Source organism: Taeniopygia guttata, chromosome 1 (genome assembly GCF_048771995.1).
Source record: "Taeniopygia guttata chromosome 1, bTaeGut7.mat, whole genome shotgun sequence".
Lineage (NCBI taxonomy): Eukaryota > Metazoa > Chordata > Aves > Passeriformes > Estrildidae > Taeniopygia > Taeniopygia guttata.
In genome coordinates this window covers 65,606,542-65,622,558 of record NC_133024.1, presented here as the reverse complement: position 1 = coordinate 65,622,558, position 16,017 = coordinate 65,606,542, and the positions used below count along the sequence as shown (strand labels likewise).

Genomic DNA, 16,017 nt, shown 5'->3' with positions numbered 1-16,017 from the left:
ACTCTATCATCTATTCTTTCCTCTGAGTGCTAAAAAACACAGTAGAAAATTGTACTGTCACTCAGTTACATAAACTGTGTGTTGAATCTAAAAGCATAAGCCCAAAACAATATACAAAGAAAAGAAAAGAGAGGGAAATTGTTTCCCTTTTTCACCTCACTGAGTACAAAGTTATCTGCATGGAAGTGAAGTTCTCTCTCCTTATACTTGGATAGGCTTGGTATAATTTACTGGTATGGTTTCCAATCACCTCTTGCTATGCATGCATAGAGATTCTTATTTTGACAACTTGAATCTCATATCTACAGACAAAGAGTCAGGACATTTCAGTCTGTCTTGAAGAGCAATACATTTCTGAGGCTGTGTGCTATCACTAAGTCAGCAAATGTAGTGTTTATTATTAGCAAGAGTGCACTACTATGAAATGAACTTGTGTTCCTGCAAACAGTCAGTGTTATCAGAAACAAAACACTGAAGTGTTTCTGCAAAATCATTCAGTCAGAAGATCTGAAGATTAACATAACAACAAATTTCATTCTAGAATATTTAAATTTACATATGATAAATATGTCTATAAAAGTCAAGTAGCACACAGAGGATTAATTTGGGATGTAGATACTAATTAATCAATGCCAGCCTGCAACTCTTATTTTGTCACTACAGATGGATCTAGAAGGCAAATCTCACTGTGTGAGTTTGGGACAGTTATAATGAAAAAGGGATTGGGCTGGCTGAGAAAAGTGCTCACTCAACAAATTTTGCTGGCAGTCTCTGCTCGTGGGGTTTTGGCAAAATCACCACCAAGCCCAGCTGCTCTGCTGCTACTGCCATCCCTGGTGGACCTGCTGGCTGCCCTTGCAGAGGTGGGTGACCTCTATTTTCCAGCTGCTCCTGTGGTTCCTCCCTTGTTCAAAGCTTTTCTTGCAATATAAACAGACATTATTGGTTTGAACTACATAAATAGCCATGTAATGCCAAGCAATAAAAATAAGCAATTCTAGCCTCCTCCCGATACAGATTTGAACTTCATATACCTTTTGAACTACATTAAATTAACTTTATTCCAAAATCAGTTGGAAACTTCAATTTTACTTTATACTGTATATAAAAAAATGCATATAAATTATCTTGTCTACATCCATCAGAGAATAATTAAATGTTTTAAAATTATGTTTCAGTGGCATTTTATGAATAAGACAGCTCTTTCCTTTCCTACATAGATAACTCAATGAATTTTAAAAATAAAATATACATAGTATGTCCCTAGCCTCCAGGTAATCCTTACGAAAACTAAATTAAAATAATGAATTTGATGCAAAGTATTGTTTTAAAAGGATACCATTAATGTACTTTGAAATTAAATAAATATTTTCATAGATCAAGTGATTTAACCATAGCAGTTCAAAGTAATTTTAAATGCTGCATAGCTACATTAGGATTACCACCTTCAGCTGGCGGCAGCATTTTTGTCAAAAAAAAAAAAAAAAAAAAAAAGGTGCTTTGCAATTAACTAAAAAAAGAAATTGTATTTGGTCTGGCTGAGATGGAGTTAATTTCCCCAAAATTAGCCCTCAATAGGACTGTGCTTTGTAGCTAGAAAGGTGTTGATAACATGGCAGTATTTTGGCTACTGCTGATCAGCCCTTGAACAGCACCAAGGCTCTCTCCAACCTTACCCCCTGACTCTCAAAGGCCAGTGGGCTGGGGGTACACAAGATCTTCAGAGGGGACACAGCTGGGACAGCTAACCCAGGCTTGCCAAAGGGATATTCCATACCATATGATGCCTACTCAGCAATAAAAGCTAAGATAAAAAAGGAGTAAGCAGGGAAGGGCCTTTGTTATTTATGACATCTGTCTTCCAAAGAACCATTACATGTGCTGAACTCCTGCTTCCCTAGGCTGAACACTGGCTCATAATGGGAAGTAGAGAATAAATATTTTGTTTTCTTTTGCTTCTGAATGCACAACCTTTTCTTTTGCTTTATTAAAGTGCCTTTATCTTGACCCACAAGCTTTTTTCTTTCATGTAATTTCCCCACTGAAGGAGCTGACTGTTGGGATGAGGGACAAAAAGGAAAAGAAATGAGCTATGCTGGGTTCTTACGTTTGTTAGGAGCACACTGTCCATAGCGCGGTCAAGTGCACTGGAAACAAAGCAGATGAGAAATCCTGGAGTATTATAGATATTGGAATATACAGCTCTCAGGAAGGAAAAGAGGCATCTGCCCTTCCCTCCCTATTATTTATTTTCATTAGAGTTAGTACAAGCTCCTCCTGGGCGATGAGTTCTTCCTGGGCAATGAATACCAAAAAACTAGTTAGTCTTAAAGCAGAGAAGATTCTGTCTTACAGGAGCACTTGAATCTCAGAAATGACTGCAAGTCTAGAGTGCTCCTGGGAAAGAAGAGTGTCTCAATGTCCTCATTGTGCAGGCAGAGCAGAGGAAGAACAGGAAGGCAGCCATCCTGTTCAGAGGGACAGAAACCCACCATATAGGGATACAATCAAAGTGGGGTGGGTCACCTGACCTGACTACTTCAGCATAATGCTGTCCCAGTGAGACACTGGTGAGATTAAGTACTGAACACAAGAAAAAAGGTTCTGCAAAGACAGGGTTTCAAGCTACCTGCATCTGTACTGGAGAGCTATTTTGCCGACATAATTAATAGCAACGTTAAGGATAAAGAGGAAAGCAATTCACATGACTAAAGGACAGAGTTTGAAATTTGTTTTTCCAAGAATAGGAATACTGGAGTTAGCACTCTTTATGAGGAAGGATGGTCCGGTAAGCAAAACCAGAGACTGTATACAGGATTCTGCTCTTGACTATGTTGCAACCAATCAGTTAGTTTTGAGACTTTGAGAAAGTCAGTGAAAACCTGATTTCTGCAAAAAATTTATCTTCTGCATGAACGATGTTACTTTTAAAAATGCATTTAGTTGAAGTATAGACAGAAATCTTCAGCACCAACATGGCCAAATAATTGTGTCTTCAAACACACTACATCTTTGAGGAAACAGAGCATTGAATGCCATGCCTTCATCATACAGGTCTAGGCTTCTTACTTCATCTTCTTGCACTTTGTGGGTCATACATAGTAGCCCAGAACCAGGATGGGCATAAGAAATCTTTGCTCAGAGATTGCACAAGTCTTCTTGGGGCTTTACTATCAATTTTGTCAATGTGGGGGGCAAAGTCAGAGTAAAGCATGATACGCGTAATATTCACCTTGGAAAACACATCCTTCTAGATAATGGATGCAGCTGTTTCTATACATTCTACCATGAACTGCATACATTTATGACTATATCCAGCAATGACAGTGAGTGAAACTTATTCTGGAGTCAGGTTTAGGCGCTTGTAATCTCAGATGTAAAATTAAGACTGCTTACATATTTTGTGGAGAAATGAAGGATCAGCTCAGAGCTTATAAATATCTTAAGATCCTCAAAATTCCAAAGAATGCTAGTGAAAGTAAAAGCTGTTATGAATTGTCACATGATAACCTTTTCTGCCATGGATGTTGGCAGCTATCTGATAAAAGGCTTGTCACACATGCTCACTAATGGAATCATCTCTGATCCCTGGTTGTCACAGGCCAGAAACACGATTCTGACTTTGCTTCAGCTGTTTTTATTTTTTAATTTCTTGGCCTCAAACATGATCAGAGGGTCAGAAAAGCATTACACTTACTACAGAGAGATAATAGCCTTAGATTACTGCCTTATTAGTTTTATATTTCTAAACAATGTCAGAAGATATCAGACATCCCTGGAACCTCTGACCTAAACTGTGAAACACCATTTATAGCACCAACTAGTGTTTCTCAGGAAAAAAAAAAATCCTAAAGGAATCATAAACACTTCAGTCATGTAGCTTACAAGACAGTTTTGTTCCTCATTTTCTGAATCAAGTGTCTTAGCATAGATGAACTATAGCTCACTAACAGTTTAAATGAAAGAAGCAGTTTGCCCTGCCTCATCTCCAGCCACTCTGACTGTCTCTTGCACCAGTCTGAGCAGTGAATCAAACTGAGAATCCAGGCTAAAACACATCTCAAAACTGTAAAGTAATTATTTTTAACCCTGTTTATTTTATATGTTCAAGCCATTTGTCAAATTAAAGCATAAGAAATCAAAACTGTACTCCTCAACTCTACTTAAAAAGTAAACAAAAGTGCAAACTTACAACAGATAAAGGATAAACCTCTTTTTACCAATACATAAAGTTTTGTTTTCTTGCTCGTTCCTAGATTGCATAGTGCGGAGCATACTGTGATACCTGCAAGAGCTCGTGGGTGTTTACTGATGGGTTTTTCAAATGTCCAGTAGACTCCTCTAACTTAGACTATTTTAGATTTCTCTGCTCAGAGCATACAGAGGCAGGCACTGCCCATCAAATGCCAGATTGCAATTTATATGCCCTGGGAGGGATTTAGTTTGTCTAGCTCTAAGCACTGATGCCCTGGGCAGCCACTTCTTCAAATACTTGACCAAGCAACCTCAGCACTTTGGGGGCACGTTGCATGTCAACAAGAGACCTCCATTCCATCGACTACTTCAAGACAAGGTGTGTCTTGCTGCAGATGGGCTTCTTCCTCTCCATTAATGGAAGCTATATAATGTAGACATGAATTTACAAATCCCAGCAATTGTAAGGTGAAACTTTGCTGTTTGTTTCTGAAGCATGTGACTTCCCTGCCAAGTACATATTTCCTGTAGAACCTCAAAAAGAAAGTTTCAGTGAAGCAGCCTTGGCAGGGGAAGGAACGACAGGAGACATCAGCCCTAAACCCATGATTTGCTGGTTTATTCCACTAAATTATCTTAAGAAGTGCAAGTCATAAAAACAGGCATAAACCAAGCATACCTACTGTGACAAGTTTGCCAAAGGACCATCATTGTAACTTTTAGGCTTTTGGCCTAGTTGCTATCTGTGAAAAATGTGCAGCTAACATCACTGCCTTGTACTGAGAATTGAACAACTGTGTGCTCACTAATCTCCGCATATCATTCCTGAATTGAAGCATCCCTGCTATTTCTAGAACTGCTCTCTGTTATATTTGCTCATGTCAATAATTTATGGAGTATTTGTTTCTTTAAATGCCTTCGGTATATGAGCTCCTGGGGAGTTCTTTTGGACCTTCTGACTCACAAAAAATTGAAAGAGAAGAAAAATTTGATCATCAAAATACAAGAGGTCTAATTTACCTCTGTGTTACTCCCAAGTTATGTATTATAGCATTAAAGAGCTGCAGCCTGGGTGTGACATGGAAGGAATTAGACCTTTTTTCATTTGGTCCCACCCCATTTACTATAAAAAAAGCAACTTCAGTATATCCTTTTTTAAAAATATGGAATAAGCAGTGAAAATCTGTGTATTGGAGAGATATGACAGACTAATGCAGACTACATGCTTGGAGCTAGACTTAGCATTATTTGAATTTGCATGAAAAAGAGCACCAAAAGCAGCACTTTGAAGGAAGTAAAATGACCAGCTCCCCTGAATGACATTTGCAAACACCAGTTTCAACATTTATTCCTAATTTACAGCATTGTAAATTAAAAAGCAGATCACTAATTTCTCAATAAATTCTTGCCTTCAGTAGTTTTTCTAGACTCACAGGTGCCCTAAGAAACATTTGCACTTTCTGCATTACCCTGCTCTTAGTCGAGCATACAAAAATGTTTGGTACGATGCACAGACTGTACTTATGAGGATTCGTAGAACTGCTTTTTATCATGCTAGTATTTCCTGATTTTCAACAAAAAGAAAAAAAAGCAGACTTCAGAGAAGGAAAAAACCCCGAAAACTTAATTTCTCTGCCTTTCCTCCCACACATCAGTAGGCAAACAACAGTATTACTGCAACACCACTTTGAAAATATTTACATAGTACTAGTGGGAAGGCAGCTAAGCTGTGATACTTGTACATGCCTGAATATTTGGCCAAGGTAAAAAACAAATAAAGTTGGCAAGTTTCTTTTTAATTAATTCTGTTATCTATTCCAACTAGAATAAGCAACAAATCAGAACAAATGTTCGTGCTTTTGCAGAAATGGAAAATAGCAAACCTATTCTCCAAGGAAAGGAAATAGCTAGTGGGAAGACAATAAAGTTTTCAATTAGCAAGTGAGTGAAGCCAACCTTCAAATTTCCTTTCAGTGCACAGGAATAGGTTCATTTAATGAAATAGAGAAATATGACAGTGTTCAAGATATCTTTAATGTAATAGTTTTTTTTTTAAAATCCAAATTGCACAGATAACTTAAAATAAGCACCTTGTTTGGGGAAAGAGAGCTGCTGAGATATTGGCTTAATGTGTAATTACTGCTAACACCAATTGGCTTAGGGATAGGAGGAAAAGAGGATGGCAAATGTGATGCCAATGTGTGGAAATGCCTCTGAGGTAATTTGTGGAAGAGATGCTAGTAGAACTGATACATGTGGCAGAAAACTGCCAGAAAATATGCCAAAGAACACATGGACAGTAGCACAGGATAACGGGTTAGAATAACTGGGATTTTGGAGACCAACTTCTTTGAATGATCATGCAGATACAGGCAATTTGACTGCTAAACTTCCATTTCAAAAAGCTTCTGATGAATTTGACCATCAAACTCAAACTATGCTATGAAGGGGGGAACTACAAAAAAGATGCCAAGAAATAAAAATGGATTTTCATTGCTACCTAAAAATGTAAAAAGAAGTGTAAAATAATTGATTATTTTCTTTTAGTGGATAGATATTACCTGGCAGTCTCACAGATATGTTTTCAGTACACTCACAAATGAACTGGAAAATGGAGGAATAAAAAGGGACAGAGTTTTCTGACGATATTCAACTACAGAGGTTAATAAAAACAAAAACTGACTGCATATTGCTGCAAGAGGACCTCATAATGTTGAATGACCGCAAAATAACCAGAAACGTGTAAACCAATAATAAATATAATCCCCTACAAGATGCCTGAGATTCAGTTTTTGCCAGTACAAGAATTACAGCCAAAATAATAATTCAGTAACAAATTTACAATAACAAAAAGGTGTTGTATCACCTACTCCACAACTGAACTTTGGAAATCATTGCTACAGACACTGAATATCAAAAGAACAAATGAATACAAATGAGTACAAAAGGCACAACTAGAGTAAAAATTACTCTTAGGGGCTATTAATTATAAAAAAGCAATATAGTGTCTATCTTCAATGTACCTGTGCGATAAATACCTCAAAGGAAGTTGAGATGGCTTACTATCTACTTACTCTGTCCTTACACTTCTTTCCTGAACATCCAACACTGGCCACTGGCAAAGAAAGGATACAGGGCTATAAGTACTTTTGATTCAACCCAGTGCAGCCACTTTTGATGTTGTATGAGGATCACAAGTAATTTAAAAGAAGGGAGACAGAAACCATTTACATTTCCAAATGAAGACACTGATCCTAAAGCAGCTTACATTTAGCTATTGGGAAAGTAAATCAAAGCCTTTTAAGAAAACCTTCTGATGGATTTTGACGGACTTTGATTGCAGGCTACAGCCATCACCTTGTAAAAAAAAAAGTCCCGAGTAAATATTTCTGTTATGGTTAGAAACAGGATTTAACCAAAACTCCAGAGCTGAGCATTTGGGCTTGCAGAGAATGCAGTGCTGAATTCACCATGAATTGGGCATTGCTAACCACCAAGCTAAAAAATCCTAAAAGATTACTTCTAAAATAAGGCATGAAGAAAAAGCTGTGGTAATGGCTCTGATGCCTGGAATCCATCACATCTTACCTACAGATGAATTACGCTTTAGAACTGCCTGTTTCTTTCCATTGACTATGAAGGGGATTCAAGTGACTAGTTCAGATACAGAAGTTTTCATTAGTGGTCTAAAATCAGATTAGATGAAGCCCACAGCCCTGGAGCCTCAAGTCCAACTTAATTTTATCTGTACCTGCTTTGCAAACCAAACTCCTCCATGCAGTGCAATATTTGCATGAATCAAACATTTGATATGTGTGAAACAAATTATTTTGAAGAAATGCATTGACAATTTTAATGATACATAGTAAATTTTGAGATTACTGAATCTGTGAGTCAGATAATATTATAGCTACTTACATCACATTTAGGCCGTGCTCCAGTCAACACTCGGTAAGGTAAACAATTTAGATACTGGTAGTCTCCGCTTCTATTTTTCCAAGATCCTTTTTCTTGATAATCTCCATAAAGGCCTGTCTCTACTTGAACAGGGCACTGTAAGAGAATTTTTAAAAGTCTATAAATAAAGACAAGTCAGAAATATTTTTAATGTGAACTCCAAGATAAAAAACTTTGGAATTTTATCTTTTTCCTCTGATTTTATCTTTTCCTCTGGATTTTTTTCCTCTGATGTAAGGCAAACATTTGGTTTCAATGTTTTTTTTTTTCTTAAAAGCACCTGCTGCATCATTTTTACTCTTTGCTAAGCTAGACATCCAGCCATTACGGAAAGTAGCATCCTTAACATCCAATATACACAACTGGAGAACTAATCAAAAACAGTACACCTTCCTTTAACTTAAAGGAACTGAATAATTTTGTAGAAAGTTAAATTATTTTATTCAAATTATTTTTAAACTTTAACTTTATTTCATGTTTATTTTTGTATATTAAACAGAGACCCAGAAAATTCCCATTTTCAAATTACAGATTCTGAACTTTTCAAATAAATTTTTCCTTATTCCCTGAAACCTGGGGAGTACTTATTTCATTGTTCCACTCCCACACCATTTTTTAAAAGGTGGATGTCCTAATTCTGGGCCCACACTGAATGCAGTGTCAGGATGAGGCCAACTGCACAACATTCCCTCATGTATCCTGGTTTGCCCAAGGAATAACTGGGTGAGTGAGCAAGAAGCAATACATGTTGCAATCCAGCAGAATTCATACTACAGACAATCAGGGAAGCAGGGTCATGGGTGCACTGCAGAGCAATCCCAAGCTGTTGGGTACAATCATTCTAATCAGCCCATTTTCAGGCTCTTCCCCTTCATAAAGTAACATATGTGCTGCTGATTTTTAACAGCAACTGCCCAGTTCTCATTTAATATATTTTGTAGGGGTGTAAAATGAGGAGGCTTTGAAAAGGTGACAAAAAAAAATTAGTATGCAACCCCCAAAAAGTTTGAAGACAATATACTAATGCAAAAGAATTAAATGACTAAATAAACTATAATCAAACAGGAATTCCCTGTCATTCATAAATAATAAAAGACTGAAGCAGAAAAAAATGGGATTCTCATGCTCAAGATTTCCTGCTTTTTCTGCAGTGAAACTGAGTACAAGATAATAAGTGCAATGGAGCAGATATATTAAACAACAGGGAAACACACTGAAACAAGAGTGATTTATCTCTGATGTTTCATTTACAAAATGTCTGCTTCCATGCTTCCATACTGCTAGAAAGATATTTTTTCATAGGAAAGGTACAGATTTTACAGAAGTGGAACTATTGAACATGTTTTTCCAAAACTAGCAGTTTTGTTGTTAGTACATTTAGACAGTACAGTTTTTTGCACTTAAATCATGTGTTTATAGCATTGGTGAGAGAGTGTTTCAGAAAATAATTTGATTGTAGACAATTATTTTAAACATCTTCTCTGGATCAGCTACTGAGGAATCCAATCAGTGCTACTTCCTCATAATATCTACCAACAAAAAAATGACCAGTAGCAATTTGTGGTTTACACAGATGTAAAAACAAGTCATCCCTTAAACCTCAAGCAAAAGCTATTGTTTTAGAAAACAGCTTGAATTTTCTCACCAAAATACTGCAAAACTCTCTACTCTCACCCAATATGTCCCATAATATTTATTTACCCAGCACATATTTTGGTTTCTTCTGTTAAAAAAAAAATTCTGTTTAAATGAGCATTATTAATAACAGATACATTCACAACAAGAAAATGCAAAGAATAAAAAAATATCAAAGAATTACGTCCATGAACAGGTGAAAAATCCTTCAGTAGAAAACTGACTGGATCAACCTAGTGATTAAATTACAAAATATATTTCTGAGATACAGCATTTGCTATAAGAAATAACTCTGTCATCTGTTAAAAATTGTCCACACCCTCAAGAGAACAACTTTCAGAGCAGCAGCTCCAACAAACCATGTTCCCACTCACACAGCAGTCACCTGCTTTGGAGATTTTCAGCCTCCAAAGCCAGCCTTACATCATAATTTCTTCTGTTAGTACCCAGCTGGGGATAAAACCATATGAAGAACACAGAAGTGGTTAATTTTATAGAAGCCAAATTTACACAGTTACTAGTAAACATATGTTTGAGAAAAGCCTTCTTTTTATTCAAGTTTCATGGTAAGTGACAAGAAGAAAACATTTGATACGTGTGGAAAAAATTACAAACTATAGTTAGAAATATGGTACAGTTAGCATGAACTGATAGAATATAAACTATTCATACAACTTGTGTGAAAACCAGACTTATTTTTTCCACTGCAACTGTCATTTTGAGATCTGCAGTAGCTGTTTCTTCACAGTACATTTATGGTGAGATTTATGAGCATCTATCTCTTCTTTGACTAGAAAATAAAACTACGGCCACCCATTCTGAGGCAAATTATTCATTAATCTTTAAAGCAGATTCCCTTGCTCTACAAATTCTTTTGCAGGAGACAGCAAATGGTATTCCACCATCAGTTCCACAAGAGATTTTACAAGACTCTTTTTTGGCTCTGATCTTGCTGGTCCCATCAGAAAGACTGTGTATTAAGTGTTGTGCATTAATGACCTGTCCAGCTTCTGCATTGAAATTGGCTCTTTAAAGGTTTAAAGGTCATTTCCAGTTTGTCAAAGAAGGCTACAATAAAATGTGGCTGACTCACATATTTGCCTGTCCACACACAACTAAAATGAAGAGATCACTTCTACTCTTTAGAGTGTGAAGAGGTGGCTTGATAAAGAGGACTGCAACTTCATATTAATATCATATTAAGTAAAACAGTAATTTTGGTGCTGGTATTGGGAACATCCTAACACTCAATCAGAGACTTTTGGTGGGAGCATATGTCCCAGGAAAAGGGCTGTGATGAAAGTCCTGGTCTCTCTGTACTCAGAAGATGTCTTGCCACTAGGTCTCAGGAAGAGAAGTGCAAGCATCTGGGCTGGTGGTAATGACATTTTCTATGCAACCATATCTGATGATGCTGTTCTTAATTATTAAAGTTCATTTGAAAATGTCACCTATTTAGATTTTTCTGCTGTTTACATGCAATAGGATTTGAAGACATATCCTACGATCTTCAAGCCATCACAGCTTTTACCTTAGTAGAATAGGCACAGCCATAAAATAATGGGTGTTTAGATCACTGGTTACCAGAATCACACATTGGGAAGTGTTTAAACTCTAATGGCTGGGATTTCAATTTCAGACAGAAAAGCAGACTACACTGTCACTGTATTTTGACAGAAAACACTGAGCATTCTCCTGCAAAAGACAGAACACTCTCCCTTAACAGGCAAATTAATTATGAAATTAATTCAGCTGGACAGAGCTGGTTCTAACTGGCTGACACATACAGTAAGAAAGAAATGAGAGATGGCCATGGCCACTCTGTTACTAACACTCTCTCTGTAGAACTTGGAAACACAAAGTGCAAGATTCTGAACATCTCACCTAGAGAGACAGGAACATTTACATTGTGATGATCCACAAAGATGCTTACTTTATTAATTTACTTTTACAAAATGAAGCAGCAGTCACAGCAAAAACATTCACAAAAGATCACCCTCCATGAACTTCAAGCCAACATTCAGAGCTGAAAATCGATCTTAAGAACTGAGTTTAGTCAAAACCTGAAGTAGAGAACAAATCTATTTCTCATGCTGGTCATTCTCCATTAATTGCTTATATAAAAACTCTCGTTTATTCAAAACTTAATAAAATAATATCATTGCTCCTTTAATCGTATTTGCCCTCAAAATAAAAGCTTGAGAAACTGTCATCCACTGATGACAGCTGTCATCACAAAATGTTCTTAACTAGAGGATTGCAGCTCTAAATCAACTATTCAAAAGCAAGCAAGAAAGCAAGCAATCTAGTTGTCCTGGGGTGAGGGACACTAGTTCAATTCTTTATGAAGACAGTGTCTCTCCTGCTGTTATATCTTCAAATAAATATGACAAGTATTAATAGGCTAGCACTTAAATTAACAGTCTGAAAAACATACAAGCAAATAGCTCTAAGAAAAAAGAAAAAAAAAGAAAAAAAGAAAAAAAAAAAAAAAGAAAAAAAAAAAAAAAAGGTGTACAATGGTTTTTAGCTATCCTGACAGAAAATTTAGAAGTTTCACCCTATCAGAAGTCTGGTTATTTGACCATTAGCTATCCAATGAAATTAGAAATTTCATTTTATTGAGAGAAAACTTTTAACTTCACCCTAACACCTGAGCTACTCGGCCTATTCAGAAATGTAACTGGATCTGAAAACTAAGGCTTGAGGAGTGTTGTAGCTAAATGTTAGAGAAAGTACCATATGACACACATAAATTCTTACCAGTTGCTTGTGCCTTTTAGAAGGAGTACTGGAGGGAGAAGAGCCAGCACTCAGAGCTTCTTCAATATCTAAGTTCAACCGTTCCAGTTTCTTCATAAGCCATGACATAGAGTCTGGCCATTCAGATTCTTTTTCTGGTTGGGTCTAAAAGACATCAAACATTTGTGAAGTCTTAAAATATTCAAGATGTTTGTAACTTGAAGATGCTTATTTTCTTTTCCAGCCCCCAAGGAAAAAGCTGACCAGTTCTTTCCCTGTCCTTGAGTGACATTCTTCCATTTAGAAAGCTTCAATTATCACTTCAATCCTGGTGACACATATTCATAGCTGTTCTACATACTCAAATGACTTTTGTATATCTGAATGACTTTCTAACACTTCATCTTGGGTAACCCAGTGCTATTTCAAGCTAAGCTGAATCAAGACTAAAACTAACGTCAGTTCAATGCCTCTTCTTAAGCCACTTCTATTTCAGCATCTCTCCATTGATTGCTTGTTGCCAACAGGAACCAGAATATCAAAGGTCATCATGTACGCTGTATTATATTCCTTACCATAATTCTAGACTTGTAAAATCTCTGCCCCTATGGTGGGAACACTTTATTGGTAACTTTGTCACTAGGATGCATTTTTCCTTTTTATCTGAAGAGCTTTAGTGTATAACAAAAAATTTAATCTATTGTAATGTAATTGACAAAGATGCTTTTCTTATTCCCTAGTTTCCTCAAAATCCTTTCCAGTACTCTCCTAAAGCACCTTTCCATTGTGGTCCCTATGCATACTGCTGCATTATGCCTTGTTTTCATTATTCACATCACTTCTAATGATCCACTACAAAGACCAGTCACACTGACCTCCCTGTCAACACAGGCAGCTACTGCTCCCCAGAAGTCTCTGTCCTGAAGCTACTTCAGTTTTATCATCTTCCTTCCTTTCACAAACAATACATATCTTTGCACAGAAGATAATTCCATAGTGAGCATAATCAGACAAACAGTAATAATGCATTTTCATCCTGCCATAATCCTCATAGCATCATACCAACACTCCTCAAAACCTAGGGAAGATAGATGAGTATTGTTATTACTCTTACCTGGTAAATCTTTATGGTGCTTTGTTTCTTTAGAGGGTTTCACTAGTGGAACAGAAAGATAAGTAATTGCCTCACTGCTGTAGGAAAATACCTTTACAAATAGAATCCAGGAAATTCGTTCCACTATTACACTGACATATATTATTACTAATTGAATTACTCATTTTCTCCCCAGTAACTAAGATCCTAAATCATCAGACACTGAGTCCCATATTAGCAACAGACACATGATCCCTTCAGAGGGGCTAATATGATCTTTGTAGGGATTGTTTCAAAGCACAGAAAAATAAAGACCCCTATTTTTACTTTTCCAAATCTTTATTTAGAACTTCACAATTTTTTACAACCTCTGAGTACTTTGCCTGAAATGCTGTAATAAGTGCTAAGCTGTACTTCAATTCTACAGCTATTAAAATTATTTAAAGAGACACTTTGATTGCTTTCCATTGGCTTTGCAACTATTCCCAAGTAAACTACAGGATGTTCCACAGAAAATTAGTATCAAAAGACACTTCTTATATTGAATCCATTCTGAGTGAGATGACTTCACACAGGAAACGTGAATATTGATATATGTCCACAACACTTATTTGTAAACAAAGCAAATATTTTCCTGTGGTTTTGCTTCCTCATATACTGGTCTCTCCAATAGTAAAGAACACTCAAAAAACAGACTCAACAAGGACAAAACATGGAAATCCACCCAAATTCCACAAACAATAATGTATAAATTCTGCAAAAATCTAATATGAATGTTCTATTTCTCAACACAGTAAAAATAAAATTTATTATAAAGGGGCTCTAAGAATGTGTTTTCTTACTTAATAATAGTTAACAATTCTGAAGCAACAATCACACAGAGAAATGAATAGAGTGTTTGATTTCTGTGAGCTACACAAATATTGCTCTTGCCAGGTGACAAGCACTGAAGGTTACATTAGAAGTTTGGGTTTCTGAGTTTAACAAGACGCAGGAGCAACTTCCATATGTTGAAACAGACCACTTTCTGTTCCACGACAGAAAAGAGTACTTTGAGGGGTGTTGGAGAGGTGTCCCTAATTTAGTATTTTCCACGGAAAATACAAAAATAAAAATTCATGAAGACTTCAAAAATTTTCTAAGACATTCCAAATGTATGCAACAGCACACATGATATCACATTCCAATAAAAAGTACAGCTCCATGTACAGGGATCACATTTTGCCTTTATCTTGACAAATATTTACTTACTAGAACAATACTTCAAATATTCACTAATGCTTTTTCAAACAACTGCATGAGCCAAACCCTCTTATTTTTATAAATTTCTTGTTTTAATGCTACAGAATTCAAAACACAGTCATTTCTAAAAAATACAAGTCCTAAGGAGTTTCACTGAACTATAAATCTCCTAGCATTCTCCATTCAGTTCTTTTTTTTAGTTCAGTAAGACTCTATATTGTGTCTATTAAGGGGATGAGGAAAAAGATGGGGTTTCATTATCCTTGAAGATAAAGCCAAATGGGCCTAGTTAGCAAATGCCATTCACTAATTGGAAATTTGGCACAAAAGCACCATTTGGAACAAATGCTGATTGGCTACGTATTTCAAAGGTTGCCTGAAATTCCTGCTAAACAGAAAAAACATGATGCCACTTACATTCAAAAATATACAGCCTGCACAGTAGGACTTCTAACTGGTGAATAAATTTTGCCTAATCCATTCATGAGGAACACAGCTCCAGTGTTCAGCCCCAGTCACTAGGTTGGACACTATCAAAGTGCTCCGAAGATCTGAGTACCAGGGTTTCCTGCCCATAGCAACTACACAGGCAGTAGGGTCAGGGCGCCTTTGGAAGCTTTTGTGTCTTGCCCTTCAGAAGGAAAAAAAAAATCTCACTTTAAATTATCTAGAGAATCATGGCCTGCTTCATTCACTGTTTGTTTTGGTTTTTTTTCCCTAAAAGGTTACAGGGAGAACACTCCTTTCCATGTATTCTCAAGGTCTTTCTTTGTTAGAGCCATAGCCATTCAGCAATGCATAGGAACGCTGTTACCTTTTGAAGAACCTTGAAAGCATAGAGACAGAAGTGCTTTACAGAAACACTTTTTACATGCTACCTTCAAACACAGAATCATAGTTTGGAAAAGACCTTTAGGATCATCAAATCCAACCATTAACCCAGCACTGCCAAGTCTACCACTAAACCACGTCCATCAGTGCTGCAGCTACACATCTTTTAAACACCTCCAGGGGTGGTGACTCCACCACTTCCCTGGACAGCCTGTTCCAATGCTTGACAACCCTTTCAGTGAAAAAAAAAAATCCTAATATGCAGTCTAAACCTCCCATGGTGCAAATTTGAGACCATTTACTCATGTCCTATACTAGACAGA

The 16,017-nt window shown here is 36.6% G+C and overlaps 1 protein-coding gene across 7 annotated transcripts in view; it reads right to left on the bottom strand.

Annotated features, from left to right (window-relative positions):
- STARD13 (StAR related lipid transfer domain containing 13) overlaps positions 1 to 16,017 on the bottom strand; it is a 286,809-nt gene that overhangs the window by 201,028 nt on the left and 69,764 nt on the right. For 5 of the 7 annotated variants that reach the window (XM_072930050.1, XM_072930042.1, XM_030274251.4 and 2 more), the window contains 2 exons: positions 12,550 to 12,693; positions 8,113 to 8,247 (listed from right to left, as the gene is read on the bottom strand). In XM_072930050.1, coding sequence (XP_072786151.1) covers positions 8,113 to 8,247; positions 12,550 to 12,693 — 279 coding nt within the window. The remainder of the gene's footprint in view (positions 1 to 8,112; positions 8,248 to 12,549; positions 12,694 to 16,017) is intronic. The other 2 variants (XM_030274261.4, XM_072930074.1) reach the window with 1 other exon arrangement.